At 54.0% G+C, this 20,142-nt stretch overlaps 6 protein-coding genes across 6 annotated transcripts; 5 read left to right on the top strand and 1 right to left on the bottom strand.

Moving 5' to 3' along the window:
• Positions 1 to 132: 132 nt before the first annotated feature.
• BO97DRAFT_402369 (ATP-dependent Clp protease ATP-binding subunit) lies at positions 133 to 3,400 on the top strand. Its single transcript, XM_025694485.1, has one exon. The coding sequence runs from the start codon at positions 329 to 331 to the stop codon at positions 3,113 to 3,115; it is 2,787 nt and encodes a 928-aa protein (XP_025555870.1). The 5' UTR covers positions 133 to 328; the 3' UTR covers positions 3,116 to 3,400.
• Positions 3,401 to 3,769: 369 nt separating this feature from the next.
• On the bottom strand, positions 3,770 to 6,030 carry BO97DRAFT_381681 (putative choline transport protein). Its single transcript, XM_025693258.1, has 6 exons — positions 5,947 to 6,030; positions 5,540 to 5,869; positions 5,438 to 5,484; positions 5,304 to 5,383; positions 4,760 to 5,252; positions 3,770 to 4,703 (listed from the first exon to the last, which is right to left on the bottom strand). Exons 2-6 carry the CDS (start codon positions 5,720 to 5,722, stop codon positions 3,941 to 3,943), a joined length of 1,566 nt encoding a protein of 521 aa, XP_025555869.1. The 5' UTR covers positions 5,723 to 5,869; positions 5,947 to 6,030; the 3' UTR covers positions 3,770 to 3,940.
• Positions 6,031 to 9,281: 3,251 nt separating this feature from the next.
• On the top strand, positions 9,282 to 11,143 carry BO97DRAFT_402366 (uncharacterized protein). Its single transcript, XM_025694484.1, has 4 exons — positions 9,282 to 9,515; positions 9,614 to 9,895; positions 9,948 to 10,081; positions 10,132 to 11,143. The coding sequence occupies exons 1-4, from the start codon at positions 9,424 to 9,426 to the stop codon at positions 10,788 to 10,790; spliced, it is 1,167 nt and encodes a 388-aa protein (XP_025555868.1). The 5' UTR covers positions 9,282 to 9,423; the 3' UTR covers positions 10,791 to 11,143.
• Positions 11,144 to 12,576: 1,433 nt separating this feature from the next.
• On the top strand, positions 12,577 to 13,426 carry BO97DRAFT_73770 (uncharacterized protein). Its single transcript, XM_025701033.1, has 2 exons — positions 12,577 to 12,666; positions 12,714 to 13,426. Exons 1-2 carry the CDS (start codon positions 12,664 to 12,666, stop codon positions 13,122 to 13,124), a joined length of 414 nt encoding a protein of 137 aa, XP_025555867.1. The 5' UTR covers positions 12,577 to 12,663; the 3' UTR covers positions 13,125 to 13,426.
• Positions 13,427 to 13,542: 116 nt separating this feature from the next.
• BO97DRAFT_360083 (SDR family oxidoreductase/polysaccharide deacetylase family protein) lies at positions 13,543 to 16,056 on the top strand. Its single transcript, XM_025692344.1, has 6 exons — positions 13,543 to 13,682; positions 13,766 to 13,972; positions 14,151 to 14,730; positions 14,781 to 15,070; positions 15,132 to 15,509; positions 15,571 to 16,056. Exons 2-6 carry the CDS (start codon positions 13,879 to 13,881, stop codon positions 16,020 to 16,022), a joined length of 1,794 nt encoding a protein of 597 aa, XP_025555866.1. The 5' UTR covers positions 13,543 to 13,682; positions 13,766 to 13,878; the 3' UTR covers positions 16,023 to 16,056.
• Positions 16,057 to 16,380: 324 nt separating this feature from the next.
• On the top strand, positions 16,381 to 19,786 carry BO97DRAFT_474747 (DEAD/DEAH box helicase; the record flags this gene model as incomplete). The annotated part of the gene is made up of 2 exons (XM_025700346.1): positions 16,381 to 16,863; positions 16,972 to 19,786. Exons 1-2 carry the CDS (start codon positions 16,475 to 16,477, stop codon positions 19,784 to 19,786), a joined length of 3,204 nt encoding a protein of 1,067 aa, XP_025555865.1. The 5' UTR covers positions 16,381 to 16,474.
• Positions 19,787 to 20,142: the final 356 nt, after the last annotated feature.

Here is a 20,142-nt window from a genome sequence, read left to right as displayed (position 1 = left end):
AGGACCTTCACGTGACGTCGAGGAAGCTCGAGGAAATCCGCGGTCGTTCTGGAAGGCGGTGGAAAGCGGCCGTTGTCGTCATGACGGGAAGCCGGCGATGCCTGACCAGCTTCTATATCTTCACCTGCAATGCCTGCCTTCGCTGTCCCTCTTCACTTCATCATACAGATTCAAAACACAACTAATATCAGACATCACTAATACTACCCTAAACGAGACAATCCTCCTCGTTTTCACCTTACTTCTACCTCTTTATCCTCTCTCACCTCTATCTATCTCCTACCTTACATCTCATTCTATCCGCACAACATAACCCCACCTTTACACCATGAACGGTGCTCAGTTTACAGACAAAGCCAACAAGGCCCTGCTGGACTCCAGCAGTCTGGCTGAACAATACTCACACTCACAAATTCTCCCCATTCACCTGGCAGTCTCCCTCTTGAACCCTACTCCAGATGAATCGAAAGATCAACAAACTACCGCCCATCCTTCTCACGACACTGCCTCCGCTCCTCTCTTCCGTCAGGTCGTTGAACGCGCCCATGGCGATCCTCAACTACTCGAACGTGCCCTCATGAAGCTCCTCGTTCGTCTGCCCAGTCAAGATCCTCCTCCCGAGTCCGTCAGCGTCTCGCCCGCTCTGGCCAAGGTTCTCCGTTCTGCTAGCGACCTGTCCAAGACCCAGAAGGACAGCTACGTCGCCATCGATCACCTCATCACCGCTTGCGCTCAGGACTCACAAGTCCAGCGCGCTCTGTCAGACGCCAACATCCCCAACGTCAAATTGATCGACAGTGCCGTACAGCAGATCCGCGGAACGAAGCGGGTCGACTCGAAGACCGCAGACGCCGAGAGCGAAAATGAGAACCTGAAGAAGTTCACCATCGATATGACCTCGCTGGCTCGAGAAGGAAAGATCGATCCTGTTATTGGTCGAGAGGAAGAAATCCGACGTGTGATCCGCATTCTCAGTCGGCGCACGAAGAACAACCCGGTGCTCATCGGTGAGCCTGGTGTCGGTAAGACCACCATTGTCGAAGGCCTGGCGCGTCGGATCGTCAATGCCGATGTTCCTGCCAACTTGGCCCAGTGCCGACTACTCTCTCTTGACGTCGGTTCTCTTGTTGCCGGCAGCAAGTATCGTGGTGAGTTCGAGGAGCGCATGAAGGGTGTTCTGAAAGAGATCGAAGAATCGAAGGACACCATCGTTTTATTCGTCGACGAGATCCACCTCCTCATGGGTGCAGGCTCTAGTGGCGAGGGTGGCATGGACGCTGCCAACTTGCTCAAGCCCATGCTGGCTCGCGGTCAGCTGCACTGCATCGGTGCTACGACTCTGGGCGAATACAGAAAGTACATCGAGAAGGATCAGGCCTTTGAACGTCGGTTCCAGCAGGTCTTGGTCAAGGAGCCCAGTGTTTCCGAAACCATCTCCATTCTGCGTGGCTTGAAGGAGAAGTACGAAGTGCACCACGGTGTCAACATCCTCGACGGCGCCATTGTCTCCGCAGCTGAACTGGCCGCCCGGTATCTCACAGCTCGTCGCCTTCCCGACTCCGCGGTCGACTTGATCGATGAGGCCGCCGCTGCGGTTCGGGTTACTCGAGAATCGGAACCCGAAGCTCTTGATAACCTTGAAAGAAGACTCCGCCAGCTGCAGATCGAAATTCACGCTCTCGAGCGCGAGAAAGATGATGCCTCCAAGGCCCGCTTGGAAGCTGCCAAGCAGGAGGCTGCCAACGTCGCCGAAGAGCTTCGCCCCCTGCGGGAGAAGTACGAAAGCGAGAAGCAGCGTAGCAAGGCCATCCAAGAGGCCAAGATGAAGCTCGACACTCTCAAGGTCAAACGTGACGAAGCCGAACGCTCCGGCGATACCCAGACCGCCGCCGATCTGGAGTACTATGCTATCCCCGAGACCAAGCAACTCATTGAACGACTAGAGATTGACCGTGCCAAGGCTGACGAAGAGCGACGCTCTCGTCAGGGCGACGCGGGCGAGGCTCTGCTGGCAGATGCCGTCGGCCCCGACCAAATCAACGAGATTGTGGCCCGCTGGACCGGTATTCCCGTGACTCGTCTCAAAACCACTGAGAAGGACAAGCTGTTGCACATGGAGAAGCATCTTGCCAAGGTGGTTGTCGGTCAGAAGGAGGCCGTTGCGTCGGTTTCCAACGCTATCCGCCTGCAACGGTCCGGTCTGAGTAACCCCAATTCGCCGCCCAGCTTCCTCTTCTGCGGTCCCTCGGGTACGGGTAAGACACTCTTGACCAAGGCCTTGGCGGAGTTCCTGTTCGACGATCCCAAGGCCATGATCCGGTTCGATATGTCCGAATACCAGGAACGGCACTCTCTGAGCCGGATGATTGGAGCACCTCCCGGATATGTCGGCCACGACGCTGGTGGCCAGCTCACCGAAAGCCTCCGCCGGCGCCCGTTCTCCATTCTCCTATTCGACGAAGTCGAGAAGGCCGCCAAGGAGGTGTTGACTGTCCTCCTCCAGCTCATGGATGATGGTCGTATCACCGATGGACAAGGCAGAATCGTCGACGCGAAGAACTGCATTGTGGTGATGACCTCCAATTTGGGAGCCGAGTTCCTCGGTCGCGCTGCCGCCAAGGACGGACGCATTGAGCCCGCGACGCGCGAGCTGGTGATGGGTGCCCTTCGCGACTACTTCTTGCCCGAATTCCTCAACCGTATCTCGAGCATCGTCATCTTTAACCGTCTCACCAAGCGCGAGATCCGCAAGATCGTTGACCTCCGTCTCTCTGAAGTGCAGAAGCGTCTCGACGACAACTCGCGCAAGGTCACCATCCGGTGCACGGATGAAGTCAAGGATTACCTTGGCGCATCCGGCTACTCGCCTGCCTATGGCGCTCGTCCCCTGGGCCGTATCATCGAACGCGAGGTCCTCAACCGCCTCGCCGTCCTTATCCTCCGTGGAAGCATCCGCGAAGGTGAAGAGGCCCGCGTGGTTATGCGCGAGGGTCGCATCGACGTGCTTCCCAACCACGAGACCGAGCTTGACGAAGATCTAGACATGATCGACAGTGACCAGGAAGCATTGGCTGAGATGGAAGATGGCAGTGGTGACATGGATTTGTACGACTAAAAAGCCGTGGACGTGCAGATGATGAAGACGAGAAAAAAGAGAGATGCAGAGTCTTGACATCGATTGATTGATCTTGTTCGGGTGTTCATTTCTTCTTTCTTACGATTAACGAGATATGACTTTTATTATATTTTTTTCCTTCTCTTGTTCGGCATGTTTCTTTTTACCTTTGTACAGGACTTGAAATTTGTTTCTACATGAGCACATATTCGAGTATATATTGGCATGTGTCTGCAGATTAAGGATTAATAGAGCAAATCAATATATAAAAAAGATTTCTTAATATTCTTCTCTCCTACACATAAAGTAAGCATGGTTAATTAGATATATTGCAGTCAGCTGAATTTTCCAATCCATCGCCCTTATGAGCTGACCATCTTCTTCTATCAAAGTAGGCTCAATGCATTCTGGCTACCTATAATGTAGAACCTTTAGTCAAGAATCGAGTCTGAGCATCAACACATTCCCAGTTCCATATTTCTACGCGCGAGCAAGGGCAGGGCCAGCCGAGGCAGGTATCGATCATTCTTACTTTGTCTTTGGCACAAAGAACGGGACTGTATGATGACGCCACGTCGTAATATCCATTGTATACTAAGTCCATCCATAGACAATTGCTTATGTACTAGAAAACCAAGATATCATTAATCATTCCTTGACTCCATGTAACCCCCATCCAGTAACAATAAAGAAGAAGCTTTATACATGAACCGATACCCATACTCGTAACTATATACTCGGAGGTGGATCCGCATGTTGTCTAGCCTGCGCCGTGCACCCGGGGCCGGGGGTACGTAGTGCATGGCCCTTCCAAGGACATCCGGCTTATTCCACCACGCCTTCGACGACGACCTTATCCGAGACAGGCACCTCCTTGGGGCCTTCGTAGTCACTTCGCTTGACGAACCACCAGCAAGCCACAAACACGGTCAGGCCGCCGGTCATCAGGCTGGCGTAGTTCATGGTCTGGGCGTCGGTGGGGAGGGCGGCGGGGAAGCAGAAGATGACGACGAAGGCGAGGATGTAGACGCAGCTGAGGGCGTTGACGACGAACCCGATCGGGCCGGGCATCCAGAAGTGGCCGGGTGCGAAGGAGGCGCGGCGCGTGAGTAGGTGTGGGCAGATGGCGGCGAAGTAGCTGAGGCTCGAGAGCTGGACGAAGCAGCCGACGAACGCGTTGAAGGCCGTCGTCGAGCCCACGTAAATGCACGCCAGCACTGTCACCATGCAGCCGCAGACTAGCGTTGCGTTGAACGGGTTGTGCATCCGCGAGTTGATCGCCCCCAGCCAGCTGTGGAACGGCGTCGCCTGGTCGCGCGAGATCGTCCACAGTGTCCGCCCTGCTGTGATGTAGCAGCCGGCGCAGGTGATGACTGTCGGTAGGAAGGCCACGACCAGTAGGCCTAGTGCGCCGGAGCGTGTGCCCGTTGCTTGGTAGTAGATTTCTGCCAGTGGGAAACCGTATACGCTGTTGAGGACCGCGGGGAGGTCCGTGATGCTGTAGAAGAGCGCGATCATGTACACTATGCCCGTGATAAAACCCACGGTCATCTGGGCAAGGACGGCTTTGGGGATATTGCGGCTCGGTCTGGGTGCGGTTGGGTTAGGTAGGGGGATTCGTTGTATGAGGGGAGGGGAACCTACTGGGGAATTTCCTCCGCGAGGTGAGATGAACAGTCCGGGGTACCCACGCTGTACGCTCCGTTGAGCATTCCAGCGACGAAGACGAACCCTTGGCTGGTGTAGCCCGTGTCGTTCTCCCACGAACTCCATACGTCCTTGCTGGAGGCATAGCCTGTGCCGTTGACGTGAGGCATCACCGCACAGACAACAATCGTGATGAACACACCCGCCAGGATGAAGAATAGCCCCAGGTTCCCAATGTGAGGAAGCCATCGGTTCATGAATAGCACGATGCAGCAGCACATCCAGGTGCAGATGACAAAGCTCACGAAGATATGCCATGACTGAGGCACGAAGCCAGGGTGCATGAGGGCGTACATCGACACCGTTTGTTGCCCGAGGATGGCTGACATCGAGGCTGCTCCTAGGATCCAGGCCAGAGAGTTCCAGAATCCGGCGAAGAAGCCGCACACTCGTCCGTATTTGCCTGCGGTTATGGAGGCCCAGTGGTAGACTGCATTCGGGATTAGAGAATAGTCCATCAAAGAAAACAAGCGGTACGTACCTCCACTAGCAGATGGCATGCCGGATGCCAGTTCTGCGATCGATGCTGCAACTAGCCAGTAGCATACCGAAACAGCGATACTAAGACTAAGTTAGCACTCTGTACTAGCCCTGTTGGACCAGATGAAGTCGTACAATTCGTAGATGACGCCAGATGGTCCTCCATTGCTCAAAGCAGTTGTCTAGACACCATCAGCCCAATGTCGCTGCCCGGAGAGATGATATTGCATAGCATACCACACTGCCACCCTGGGCAATCCATGTGTTTCCGGTGGTGACGGCAACAGCACAGATGCTCAACAGACTGAAATTCCGGTCGACTTCCTGACGGTGACCCGAGGCGTTGACCACTTCCACGGACGACGTATCCTCTCCACCTTCGATGGAGTCCAGCTTCTCTGCTACCTTCTCTGCTGTCATGTTGAAATCTAAAACAAGGGGTGCCGATGGTGGCGCTCGAAAAGAGGGTGAATGATGACGGATGTCGAAGAAACGTGCAGGTATTGGCTCTTAAGCGTGTCTGATAAGATGACAGTTAATTGACGGGTTGATCTGGGACTATGATTGCTGAGTCGTTGACATAGAGTGTTGGTGACAATCAGCCTGACTGACAAACGAGGGATGATCGGGGGCGTAAAGCTTACCAAGGATCTAAAGACTGCAGTCGATCATAACGCTTTGGCAAGCCATATAGTGGTGATGAAGAACACACAGAGAGTGGAAATAAGGTGACAGCAGGCAATGAGAGGATATATAGAGGCAAGAGAGGGAGAGGGAACTGGAGTAGGGCCAGACAAGAGTTGATGTACTCTCTCTTCAGTTTCCCTCTCCGTATACTCCAACTGATCAGACTCGGTGGGCCCCGAGAACGTGGGAAGGGCCGTTATCGCCCAATCACGGGACAACCCCGCTGATGGAAGGCTCCGATTGGCGGAGAGACCCGCCAGGCATCTAGAGCCACTAGTCCCAAAGGGGGAGCTTGAGCAGATACACTCTTTTTCCAAGTTTGCCTTCCTCTTCTTCTTCTTCTTCCCTCGAGGTTGATTTTAGGTATGTGTCCTTTTTGTCCATCATCGGGAACTAGACGAGGGTCTGCCAGGTTGCCCATCTGTTCATGCTTGTTCCGCTCCACATATGGGGTCTGTTGGCTCATTAAAATCCTTCCATCAATCTGGGGAAGCTGGGGAAGGCTACCAACCGAGACCATTAACATGCCTCATGAACCTACTACAAGGTGGAAAACATTCCAGCAATACCGCTTATCCAGCCTGGATCTCTCACTGATAAGACCTGGGGGTGGACAGAGATAGCCGGCTCATTTGTGGGCCGTAATGCGCTCCCCCAGACGCAGCATCTCGAAGTAGTGAAGCACGCGACTGAACTACATCAAGGTCTTATGTATGCCTTCTTCACGCTTATCAAATGTCTTGGGCCTCAGCACTGAGATAATACTGCTAGTCTTCCTCTAATACTATCGTCCACTAGGACTACTACCTTATCACAAGCAGCCACCGTTGTCGGATGCCAAGAAGTCAGGTTCTCATTACAGCCGAGGCCGATCACCCATTATCAATCCCAATTATTCATCGATAGAGCCACCCAGAACTCCCCGCCAACTCATCTACCCAAGCTACGGAGGTATGCCTACGAACCACCTTGGCGCAGCAATATTAAAACCAATATCTGGGAGAGTGCAGTCATTGACTTTGAGTTCCGGGCACGATGTTGAGGAATTTTCTCCGAGTAGCCTCCGGTGGGCTTCCGGCTTCTGCAACAAAGGACAGGATTGGCACACTGTCCTGCATTGCTCATGGTACATACAGTAGTGCTACTACTCCCGACTCCACCTAATTCCGCGCTCCTGAATCCTTACAGGATGAATTCGACTAGTGTTTCTTTTCCAAATATTCCATTTCTAATCCCTGCAAGGCCGGAATCTAGCGGCAAAACTTCGCCTCTAGGTCGATTTAGGGTCTTGGGCCGGCTCCCTGGCTCCAATGGCAGCGCTAATGTCGCGTGCTCCTTTTGAGAGCCTTTCTATCACTCCCAGGCAATTACTCCTGGATTTTATTATTCCTCACAGGGGCAAATACTCTCCAAAAGATATAGATACAAGCACATCATTAACACGGCTCAGGCTTGGCAGCTATGGCAAATCGCAGCATAGAAGTCCTGAGACCGTACAATCCTCTTGTTCCAGAACACGGACCATTAGGTTTCCAGGCCGCGGATTGGTGAAACAAGATCAATAGCATTCATTTCCAGCCCACCAACGAGAAGTCAAGATCGAGATGGCACGAGCTTAGCGGCGGATTCTCGAAGCTAAACGTGCAAATATAGACTACATGTTCCGGACCGCCGCACATCCCCTGCTAGTCTGCCTCGGTGGGCGAGAGAATTTTTCAGTTCTGATCCGGCACACGAGATGCAGGCACTGAAGTCACCTAACAGATCTGCATAGTGTATTTCACATATACCTACGATCGCGATGACCACTTTTCCAAACTGTTTAGACTTTAACCTTTCTCATCATACTCGATTCGAGGCATCGTGATCTATTTAGGTAGAAGTCCTATGCGTCAGATGAACGGATCGTACTGACCCTAACTTTGAAGCTTGTGAGTTCACAGTAACAAAAGAATTAACTAGTCATACCATTTCACGCCATAGGGGAGCAGAACGAGGAGCTCCACTCCCTACCGTGACGTCGCTTGTTCGCAGGCTTACGTCCATGCGGCAGGGGTGCACTTTAGTGCATTTCACAGTGCTGAACGGTAGAAGCCGCTACTGTAAATTGTCTCGCCAGACAATCTCCTTCTACTTTGCGCCAGGAGCTGCTGGGTTTGGAATAAATCAACTGGTCCTCCCCTTGAAAACTACCACTACCGGGGCTCAGGAAATCCACACTGCTCAGGTGGCCATATTATTGCTGCCTTGCTTGGATGAAGGATCGACTTGGACTGGAGCAATACGCCACCCAGGCGAGAATATCCCTTTCAGCTGAAAGCGATTCCTCGAGCCAGCGCCAGCAACGTGCAATCATGTTAGGTTTTCCTAGCTGGTGCTTAATCTGTTTCGGCCCAAAACTGAATTTACGCCAGGTCTTCGCGTGTAAGACCCCAAATGGGGGAGGGGGAGGGGGAGGGAAATTTAATTCGGCCAGGAGGGAGTTCGTGTTCAAAGCGACACACTCCGAGTTAGACAGACTCAGCTGTGGTGCATCAAAGTTCCCCGACCAAGTGGAGATTTGAATTTAAGTTGCAACTAGCCGGGGTAGGCTCCACCTCCCCAAAGTCAAAGAAAGTGCGGTGGTTCCATCATAATCTCTGTACTGTACAGTGTACACAACATACTGAGTACGTGTGCATCCATGTGGGTGCACTCAGTGGGGTGATGGCCGATCTTTCCAGTTCCCGCCCGACTTCCCTCTCCCCATACACGATCCAGGGTTGGCTTAGTACTCCGTTCCCTCTGGACCACGGACTCTTCGTGGCTCCGATGATGAGGGTGGTTAATAGGTGGTCCCGCGGTGAATCCGGTGTGTTTTTACGAGCCTATACGGAGTTAGAATGGATGAGAATGGACACCTGACACCATGAGCCAGTGCAGGGCAGAGCCACAAATGAAGTAAACATCCTGGTTCGAATTAGTTGACGAGCATGGCAGCGTGTTCAAATCCTTGAGACACATGCCCCGCAACCAAATTGGACCATGGATCAGCCTGGTGACGGTCCCTATGCCTGGAATGCACCCTTGGCTCCTCCTGCATGGGTTTTGCTGGCGATTCAATCACCGACGGCTGATTGATCTGGCCTAGCTTGGAGATCATGAGTTGTCGTTCGCCCACCTCCTCTTGATTATCTTCTGAGTCCAATATCCATCTACGCACGCAGTCATCAAGCTAGCCGGGATCATACATCCTGGTTCGCCGTTGCTGATTGCTTGATTGAGTCTGGACGTTTTCTCCCCTGGCCGACGTGCCGGTACCTAACCTTATCTTAGCAAAGATGTGAGTACAGCTCACTTATATTACTTGGGGCCCTGTCCCTGTCGGTCCCTTGCAGCGGATGATCTCGATTGACCGATTTCCCTCGTGGCTTTTCAGGTTGCACTCCAGCACGATGGCTAGTCTAGGCCCCGCTTTCGCACGCAACTTTGCGCGAGAGACATGGACGCTCTATGGTGTAGGGGTGCTGGGTGCGGTGCTGCGATTGTAAGTGACCTCCAACTTGTTCCATCATGGAAAGACTTTTCTTGTCTTGTCCTCGTCTTCGCTTGTGGCGCTGACCCCGACCTGTTGGTGACCTGTAGCATCGCACGAATACGTCGGTTGGGGGTCACAAATCTCCAGACAGATGACTACCTGATGATGTTCGCTGTCGTCTGGTACACTCTTTTGTGTGTCGCACTCAACCAGGTCGCGTCCGGCGGAGGTTCCAACTTGATGGGCGAGGATGATATCAAAGCATTGACTCCCACCATCAAAGCTGATCGCATCCGAGGAAGTAAATGGGTCTTTGTGTCGGAACATTCCTTTCTCCTCGCCATCTGGGCGATGAAGGCCTGTATGCTAGTGATCTATGCTCGCATCACGTATGTCCATCCAGAGCTGCCGCTGTTTCGAAAACTGACCTTTTCCATGCAGCGAGGGACTGCGCCAGAGAAAATGGGTCAATTACCTCTCTATCTACGTTGCCCTTGGCTTCGTGGTTACTGAGCTATCCTTGTTTCTCATATGCCGGCCTCTTCCCAACTACTGGGCTGTGCCTACTCCTTACGGTCGGTGCTCCTCAATCAAAGTGGCGCTCTGTTTGCTAACCCCACCGCAGAACAATGCTCGACATACCAATACTACGAAATCGTACAAGGCGTCATCTCCATTTCCGCCGATGTCTTCATGCTTCTCATCGGAATTCCGCTTCTAGTCCAAGTGCGCGTTCCTCTGAAGCAGAAGTTGATTCTTATGCTCCTATTCGGCATGGGAATCTTCGTCATTGTCGCCGCTCTTTTGAACAAACTCTACTGTTTGGTTCCGTCGCTCATTTCTTACGTCTACATGAACTGGTACTTCCGCGAAGCAACCGTCGCTATCCTGGTTACGAATCTACCACTGGTGTGGTCCCTCCTTCGTGATGTGTTCCCTGCCCTCAAAAGTTGGACTGGAGGGTCCCACCGAGGGACGGACCGCTATCGAACAGGCCCATACGCGCCGAAAGGGTCGGCGTATCAACACTATGGGCCTCATAGTCAATTGCGGTCCGGAGACTTCAGCATGCGCACCTATAATCAGAGCACTGTTGTTGCTCCCGGCAAGGCTGTCTCCGATGTTAGCACGGAGCCGGTCGATGATCGCGATCCTAGTGACGATGGCTCTGAACGAGCGCTCCGGATCCGACAGGACGTCACCGTCACCGTGGAGCGCGAAACACGACCTCCCGAGTATTGGGATTCTCGGGGCGTGGGGCCAAGTCAGCACCCACAGCCTTAAGAGGCTCGATCGTCTACACTCATTCCCTTTCTTCAATTCATCCTTGATTTCCTACTGCATCCTATTAGTCCTCCCCACCTTCGTTCCACCATTTCCCCTCTCCTTGACTGCCTTTTTCATTCTGTGATCGATATTGATAGACATACTTGTATGGCATGATCTGCCGGCAATGCCTGATTGGCAACCATTTTTTGTACATATTAAACTTGCTCGGCACCCCGTCACTGATCAGCACGATCGAATGTGGGGATTTACACCCCCAACCGAGTGATTATGACGAGCATTGGTCTGACGACCAGACAAACCACGGATAGACAAAAACATGAAGCAAATTCAATGGATCGAGATAAGGCGAAGATTCGATAAGATTCGATAGTGACCTCCACAGTACCACTGGCAGTACCATACACTATACTATGCTTGTGCAATGGGCGAAGGGATCACGTGCGGGGATCCGCCCAGCTCCATATTTTACCAGAGATGACAGGACGGGACGGTAAGCCTGGTGAGCCTGGTATGTCTGACTGGTATGTACAGTACATGTATTTACGGCGGTATCCATGGGTATCCATCCATCCATCCGTTAAGAATAGAGACAGAGCGGCCCGACGCCACGGCGGGCCAAGATCCCGTCCTTTCCTTCCCCCCTTCTTCCCCTCTCCTCCATTCTCTCAGTCTCCAGTTCTCTTTCTCATTCTCATTCAATCTCAATAACAGGTCCCACTCAACAGTCTAAACTTCAGCGAACCTACAAGCAAATCGGAACCCCCGAAGAGAAAACCCCTCCGCTCGGTGCTTGTTATCGGATGGGGCAAAATCCACGGGGCGAGTGTCTGACAGGACGGTTTACGCTGCCCGTCCGCATCCGTTAAATAAGTCTCTTAGATTAAATTCTTCGCAAGCCAAGGAGCAGGCATTGCAGGCAACGGTGAGTCCGCCACGCGGACTAACGTGCGCCATCAGCCAGAGTTTTTCCGAATATTTCCTCCCAGCGAAAGGGGAACTGATAATACCGAGATTTGGCTCGCTACTCGTCCTAGTGTGAAGGTCCAGACCCCAGCATCCAAGAGGGTCGCTGAGCAAGGATTCGTTTGACTTTGGCGCAATTGTCCGAAAAATTACCCGGATCATTCAGTAGAGTTCTACGCGAGCGAGGACCATAATGGCACTGCACAGGCACACGCACTTCTCTCAGCCTTCTCAAGATTCCTAGCAAAGACAGTGAAGTGTTCAGTGAAAACTAGGCAGGAAGAGACCTCATTTTTTGGCCAACCAGAAGCATGAATCCGGATCTGGCGAATTCCCCGCCATCGTAACATTACACTCTGGACTTGATCATTGGCTGCATCTCCAGCTTCTATTGAGCTTGCAGTCCCATGGGCCACACTGTCTCTCTCTCTCCACCCGGCAACAACCGCTTTGGGTAAGGATCTTTTTGCGGTTTCGGCCGACGTCGACCTTCGGCGTCAATCGACCCACAGACCACCAGACCCAGGCCGCCTGTGAATCATCTTGTATGGACAATGCAGGCTGGGATGCAACGCGAAACTTCCGCTTACAATGCCATGGGTGGCTGGCCTTTCCCCAAATCGATCTACAACCTCGCGAAGTGCTAAAAAGACAGAGAATCTGTTCATTTGAAGAAATTCGGGAGTGGATAGTTGTGGATGGTTTAGAGGGGGATTTCGCCACCTCCTGAACTTCTCAGGACCTCGTTCCACCCTAGTCGCAGTGTCCTCCAGTACTATGCGATTTGGAGAAAGCACAAAACACCACAAGAAACTCTGTCAACCAGCTGTGCTGTATTCACACTCCCTGGCTCATGTATGGCGGGAGATCCGCCGACTCTTGATTTATACTTTCGGAGATACAGATGGTTGAGTCAATGCTTCCAGACCTCATTGTCTACACTAACGAATTGAGGATATCGCACGAGGCTTATTATCGCCGATCGACCGTCGGTATGGCCATCTGCATGCACAGACTTTGAGCGTACCAAACTTTGCCCTCGGTTTGAACGAGCCGACCACGGAATCTCGCTCATTATACGGTGCATTGGAGTCTATTCTAGATCTTATTGCTTTGCGTACGAGGGGAAACTCGGGGTCTTCAGCACATCGAGTAACCACCACGAGGCTTACACTGCATGCGATGCCAGAGCCTAGTTATTCAGTCGAATCCACATGCTGGCTAACAAGGTCCCTCCGGCTGCATCTCTGGTCCTGTATGTTGTGGGCTGGTCTGCCGTTGGGCTTCAGCATGAACCATGAACCATTGATAGCCACGCGGTTAGACATTTCTTCATCCTGTAGTGTTTCTAGTGCGCCCCTATGAGAGCGCTTGCCGACGGTCACGCAACTCCCCGCCACATACGAGCAGGATTTCACCGAAGTAGATCCTTCAAAAGGCTAAGGCAGGCTCTTCTGAGCATGCAGAGATTACGGGATAGCTTTCTTGGATCCTCGGCTCAACAACACCGTAAATGTCATCCTCCGTGTCTAGGAATAATCTTGGGCCATCTGGAAAGTAGCACTAGCGACGCCGGCGCTGCACGAGTTGATAGACCGCAGAGTTAGGGGGACTTCGTTATCGATGCCGATTGTAAGTTGGCTTTTCAATCAAATTAGTGTTCGGTTATCGTAATGCCCGATTAAGGGGAGGGAGGGGCACGTGATGAGCATGTTTGGACCCCACGAGGAAGGCAAAGGCAAGTGTAAGTCCAACTTTGGTTGTCATTATCTCAGTCGATGCTGGGATCTGTGTGTTAATTCGCTTGCAAGTCTTTGGCAGAGGACTATTCCGGGAAAAGCGACTGGCTCCCTTGTCATCTTGTGCATCTGCGAAGGAATTCTTCCCTGCAGCCCTATGTCCTGCAGAATAACATCTTAAATTGTAAGCGCTTGTGCATTTTCAAGTAATCTACAAGAAATTGCCGTTCGTGCACGGAATATCGGCGATTGGCTAACTGCCTGTAGTAAGATTGTTCATCGTCGGCGCTAGTCGTGGTGACGACTTCCCTCGATTCGTACGATAAGGAATCGGCTCGTGTGATACCAGGGATTAATCGGCATCAACGACAGCTGCCTCTATGTCTTCTTCTTTCTTGGGACTAGAAGGGCTCCATGTCCTGATTACAGGAGCTGCGGGTGGCATTGGTCGACAGGCAGTGCAGGAGTTCCTGGGTGAGTAGGATAGTTGTTTTGTGTTGTGTCATCTTGAGTTCCGGCAGCACAGCCATGACCAGCTTGACTGTGATCTGAGCGCGACTCTGTTCACCCGATACTGCAAGCAGATCCCTTGTACGAGTCTGTACAGTGTGGTATATCCGTCGCCATCAAATAGTGCTAACAATCCACACAGACCAAGGATGCAAAGTGACCGCACTGGATCTCCAGCCCTTGGAGATCGCCCAAGCATCCGCGAACGTCTACTCACGTCTTCACATTCTCCGAGGTGACATCACCGATGAAGAGTCCGTCCGCTCCAGCGTGTCGCAGGCCAGCAAGCGCTTTGGACCGATCAACATCCTCATCGCCAACGCAGGCATCACCGACGAGAGCAGGGACTATCCGATCTGGGAGCTCCCCGTGGAAACCTGGGACAAGACCTACCAAGTCAACGTGCGCGGCACGTTCCTCACTATCAAGCATTTCCTGCGAGCCGCACAGCTGTCTCAGCAGACACTGGGTAAGGAGCTGGACAACCTCGCTATCGTCGTCACGGGTAGCGAGACGGGCAAATTCGGCCAGGAAGGACATGCGGAGTATGCCTCTGGGAAGGCAGGCCTGCAGTATGGACTGGTCCGAAGTGTGAAGAACGAGATTGTTCGGCTGAATAGCAAGGCCAGAATCAATGCTGTTGCTCCGGGGTGGGTGGATCCACCGATGATTGAGGGTCGTCTGGATGACCCCAAGGAGATGTGGGCTGAGGCCCAGGCAACGTGAGTTCGTCTGTTCTGATTCGGGTGCGGATGCCACTGACTTGTGATAGCGTGCCTCTGAGAAAGATCGCGAAGCCCGAGGATGTCGCTCGGACCATGGCCTTCCTGGCCTCCCATCGTGCAGCTGGACATATCTCTGGACAATGTTTGAGTGTCGACGGGGGTATGGAGGGCCGTCTGGTCTGGAAGGAAAGCGAAGAGCCGAAGAAGACGGCAGCTGATGGTCTAGAAAGCTCTATCGTCTCGGCTATTCCACCGGTCTTGTCGAAGCCAAAGCGAAACAAGATTCGTATCGCCGTGTCCATCGATTTGGATGCGGTTTCCGGATGGCTGGGAACGGGTTTGTGCCTTCGTACCGTGTCTCTTCTGGTTCAGGTATTCTAATCCTCGACAAAACGCAGGTCAACACCCAGACAACATCCTAGCCGACTACTCTGCCGGTTTCTTTGCAGCCAAGGTCGGCGTTCCGCGACTTTTGCGCATGCTCAAGAAGCTCAACCTTGCGGAGCGCTGCACGTGGTTCATCCCCGGCCACTCTGCGGAGAGCTTTCCCGACGAGGTCCGCCAGGTGGTGGAGTCTGGCTGCGAGATCGGTCTGCATGGATACGCCCATGAGGGAGCCTACCAGCTCACCGTCGAGCAAGAGCGAGACGTCCTCGTCAAATGCATCGAGATCGCCACCAAGCTCACCGGCAAGAAACCCGTCGGATATCGGGCGCCCCTGTACCAGCTGCGGGAGTCGACGATGGATCTGCTGGAGGAGTATGGGTTTGAATATGGTCCGTCCTACCTTTTTACTTCCTAATGGGCTGTCTTTACTAATTGATATCGGCAACAAAGACGCCTCCCTAACCGACCACGACTGCCACCCGTTCTTCGCTCCCCGCCGTCCCCCCCTCGAGCCCATCAACTTCTCCCTCCCCGCATCGACCTGGATGCACCCCATCCCGGAAACGACCGCAGACCGACGCCCGCTCGTCTGCGTCCCCTGCAACTGGTACATGGAGGACATGACGCCTATGCAGTTCCTGCCGCACGCGCACAACTCGCACGGGTACACGGATGTGCGGGTGATCGAGAACCTGTGGAAGGACCGGTTCCTGTGGATCCGGGACAATGAGGAGGAGCCCATCTTCCCCGTGCTGATGCATCCGGATACGAGTGGGATGGCGCATGTTATCGGGATGCTGGAGCGATTGCTGCGCTGGCTGCAGGGCTGGGGGGAGGAGGTAGAGTTTTGCCAGACGGGGGAGATTGCGCGGTGGTTTCGCGAGAGAGAGATGAATAAATGAAAGCTGTTAGTTTTGGTAGGGTAGCTAGTGCATGTTTTGGAATAAACCTATTGAATGGTGGAATTGTGGCCAGCGAGTACCTGATATGTATTATGTCTATTATAGTTATCCAGCTATCATCTCCAGCTCAGCTCACCACAGCTCCAAATCTGATCCTCAATACTCACTACACCATCCAGCAAGCCAGAAGCCGATGTCAATCACTGTTATCCATAACAATACCCCCTCTAAGCTCCAGCTAGGTAGGTGAACAACCCAAACACAAAAGCGGCAACATTCAACATCCAGCCTTCACGTGACACCGCGTCTCCTCGGCGCGTCTCCCTCTCTCAGGTCTTTACCCACGCATCACGGCGGCGAAGAAAAGAAGAAACAACCAAAACAACCTCCCAGAAACCCCTCCCACCTAACCAAACGCGCCTCGCACCTTCCTCCTCCGCTTAAAGGGCGCGATGGTCTTCAAACCCTTCAAATCGCCGCTCATCCGCAAACCCGCTGACGGTGCCGCCACAACCACAACTACTGCTCCTCCAACAAAGTCAACAGAACCCACCTCCACCGCAGGAGAACCGCCAACGAAAAAACCACGCCTCCATCTCAATCATGCGGTGACGGGGATCGAGAATCGCGGGGTTCCTACTACCACCACAGCTGGTGGTGGTAGTCGTGGTGGAACTATAACAGGGATACGCAAGACAGCAACTGGGAAGACGTTACTGTGCTTGGCGCGGGAATCTTCTCGGTCTTCCGGCTCGGAATCTCGGTCTCGGTCTGAGAAGGATGGGCAGGAGGGTGCGGGTGAGGAGGCCGATGGGGGAGAGCGGTATTATAATGTTTTATGGTGGGTTTCTTCTTACTTCCTGTCTACGAGGGAGATTATTCGAGCTGGGATTATGCGGGTTTGTTATTCGGGACGTCCAGGCTAATGTTTGATTTACTTGATTGACAGGCGTAAAGTGACCACCAAGAAGAACAAGACCTGGGATGGCGATGGCATTCTTCGCGTGCGCGATGGGTATGCCTTCCTGTATGATCATGCCTCTGGGAAGGATATGGGGCGCGGGGTCGTGGCGCAGGGTCGCCCGGCGTTGGAGGCCGGGGTCATGTTGTCTGTTGCTGGGAAGGAGGTCGAGGTCGATTGCGAGATTTCCCGGAAGGAGTATCTGGCTGGGAGGCGGGTGGCGGCTGCTGGGGAGGGTCGGGATTCCGGCGCGGTCACGAGCAGCGCTACGGTTTCGATAACTGCACCTTCAGCTTCAGCAGGGTCTGGGAGGAATTCTGTGTTGGAGCGTCGCGGTGTTATTAGCAACACCAACACTGGCAACACGGTTGTGGGCGGTAGCAAGGAGGAGAAGCAGGCCCCCGCCGCTCCTATTCGAATCGCGAACCCGGCTTCCAGGAAGGGTGGGATCTGCGGGGCGTATAAGAGACCGCTGCTGGATTCTACGGCGCTGCTACAGCAGCAACAGCCCTCCTCGACGGAGATGCCGGTCCCGCGGCATGACCCGACGCTGCCGGGGGCGTTGGTCATGAAACGTCCGGATGCCGTGCCTAGCGGCAAGAGGTTGGTGGACGTGGTCGTCGACCCTATCCTGGCGAAACATCTCCGGCCGCACCAGCGCGAGGGAGTCCAGTTCCTCTACGAGTGTGTCATGGGAATGCGCTCGTTCAATGGCGAAGGGGCGATTCTAGCGGACGATATGGGGCTGGGCAAGACGTTGCAGACCATCACTCTCCTGTGGACGTTGCTGAAACAGAACCCCGTCTATGGCGACGGCCCCGTCGTGAAGAAGGCGCTCATCGTTTGCCCCGTCACCCTGATCAGTAACTGGCGCAAGGAGTTCCGCAAGTGGCTAGGCAATGAACGCATCGGCGTGTTCGTCTTCGACGACAAGCGGAAGCGATTGACGGACTTCACCAAGGGCAAGGCGTATAGTGTCATGATTGTGGGATACGAGAAGCTGAGGTCGGTGCAGGAGGGGCTTGCCCGCGGCAATGGAGTCGATATCGTCATCGCCGACGAAGGGCATCGGCTGAAGACCCTCCAGAACAAAAGTGGGCAGGCCATCCAGTCGCTGAATGCCACAAAGAGGGTCATTCTGTCCGGGACCCCGATCCAGAACGACCTCAAGGAATTCTTCGCCGCCGTGGACCTTGTCAACCCGGGTGTATTGGGCACGTTCAAGGCCTTCATCAAGGAGTTCGAAACGCCCATAGTGAAGAGCAGACAGCCCGAAGCCACTAGGGAGGACATCGAGAAGGGTGAAGCCCGCAATGAGGAGCTCCGGGAGCTCACCTCCAAGTTCATGCTGCGCCGCACGGCCGACATCCTCGCCAAATACCTCCCGCCGAAGTCCGAGTACATCCTCTTCTGCAATCCGACGCGCACGCAGGCCAGCATTTACCAGAACGTGCTAGCGTCGCCCATGTTCCAGAGCGCCATCGGCAACTCCGAGAGCGCGCTGCAGCTCATCACCATCCTCAAGAAGCTCTGCAACAGCCCGTCGCTCCTGTCGCCTAAAGCCACCGAGGACAGCCAACCCAACGCGACCATCGCCGCGTTACTTTCCTCCCTCCCTCCGAATCTCCTCCGACATTTTTCGCCAGCCTCAAGCGCCAAGATCCGCGTCCTCGATCAGCTCCTCCACCACCTGCGCACCTCGTCCCACGGAGAGAAGATCGTCCTCGTCTCGAACTATACCTCCACTCTCAACCTCCTGGCCAACCTCCTGTCGTCCCTCTCGCTCCCGTTCCTCCGCCTCGACGGCTCCACCCCCGCGCAGAAACGCCAGTCCCTCGTCGAGGACTTCAACCGCCTCCCCGCGGACCTCTGCTTCGCCTTTCTGCTATCTGCCAAAGCCGGCGGCACGGGGCTGAACCTCATCGGCGCCAGCCGACTGGTGCTCTTCGACGTCGACTGGAACCCGGCCACCGACATCCAGGCGATGGCGCGCATCCACCGCGACGGACAAAAGCGCGCGTGCCGCATCTACCGGATCCTGCTCAAGGGCAGTCTGGAGGAGAAGATCTGGCAGCGGCAGGTGACGAAGCTAGGGTTAGCGGACAGTGTAATGGATACCGCGGGGACTGGTTCGTTAGCCTCCTCGTCGTCATCGTCGTCAATGGCGCAGTTCTCGCGCGACGAACTGAGGGATCTGTTCCGGTTGGATGAAGAGAGTCGATGCCAGACGCATGTATTACTGGGGTGCGAATGTGGGGGCACTGGCCAGCAGCAACAGCAACAGCAACAGCAACAGCAGCCATCCAGCGAATCCCCCAATGCAGACGACGACGAAGCCCCCGAAGGCAGAGAAGAAGAAGAAACCTTCCCCGACCTCCCCACGCTCATCAAAGCCTCCCAGCTCCTCGACACAAACCAACAACAAGACCAGCAGCGCCGAACCTCATCATCATCATCCCGCCGCCGCCGCCGCCGCCGCCGCAATTCCCCTTCCCCCTCCCCGTCCGCATCAGACACTTTTTCGGAATCCTCCGACCACCCAAACAAACCCACCACTCAGAGACACCGCATGAGACAATCCCTCGCCCAATACCGCCACATCGACCCCTACCACCTCACGACCCCTACCGACGACGAAGAACCCAAGACCCTCGACGCCGCGGCCCTGGAGGCTGTTATCGACGATGAGGTCCTAGTCGCCATGCTGAAGGATGAGGGGAATCGCGTGGGGTATATCTTCAAGAAATCTGGTGTTGTTGTCTCTGAGGATCGAGGTTCTGAGGGTGAGGCTGCGGATGTTTGAGCGGTAGACTGCATGGGGTGGGGTGGGGTGGGTATGATTCTGGATCGGTTGTTTCTCGTTACGTGTGGTGGGCGTTCCTGAATTCCGGGTGTTGGGTCGGGGTCGAGGTCTCTATACCTTGGTTCGGGTTATGCTTGATTTTATGGTATGTATTTGATATGCGTTTGATGGAATGGGTGGATGGATGGGTGCGGGGTCTAATGAATTTCGGGGATCACGATTATGGTATGTATATACATATAGGGTTTCCATAATATAGAGTATAGAGATCATGGCTTTCTCTTTGCTCTTCTGAGGGATTGTAGTGCTTTGTTGGTTCTTCTTGCTGCTTGGGGTGGTCACAATGACCATAGCAT

Source organism: Aspergillus homomorphus (assembly GCF_003184865.1).
Source record: "Aspergillus homomorphus CBS 101889 unplaced genomic scaffold BO97scaffold_2, whole genome shotgun sequence".
Lineage (NCBI taxonomy): Eukaryota > Fungi > Ascomycota > Eurotiomycetes > Eurotiales > Aspergillaceae > Aspergillus > Aspergillus homomorphus.
Note: the sequence above shows the minus strand (reverse complement) of the source record. Positions and strands in the feature narration are given on the sequence as shown.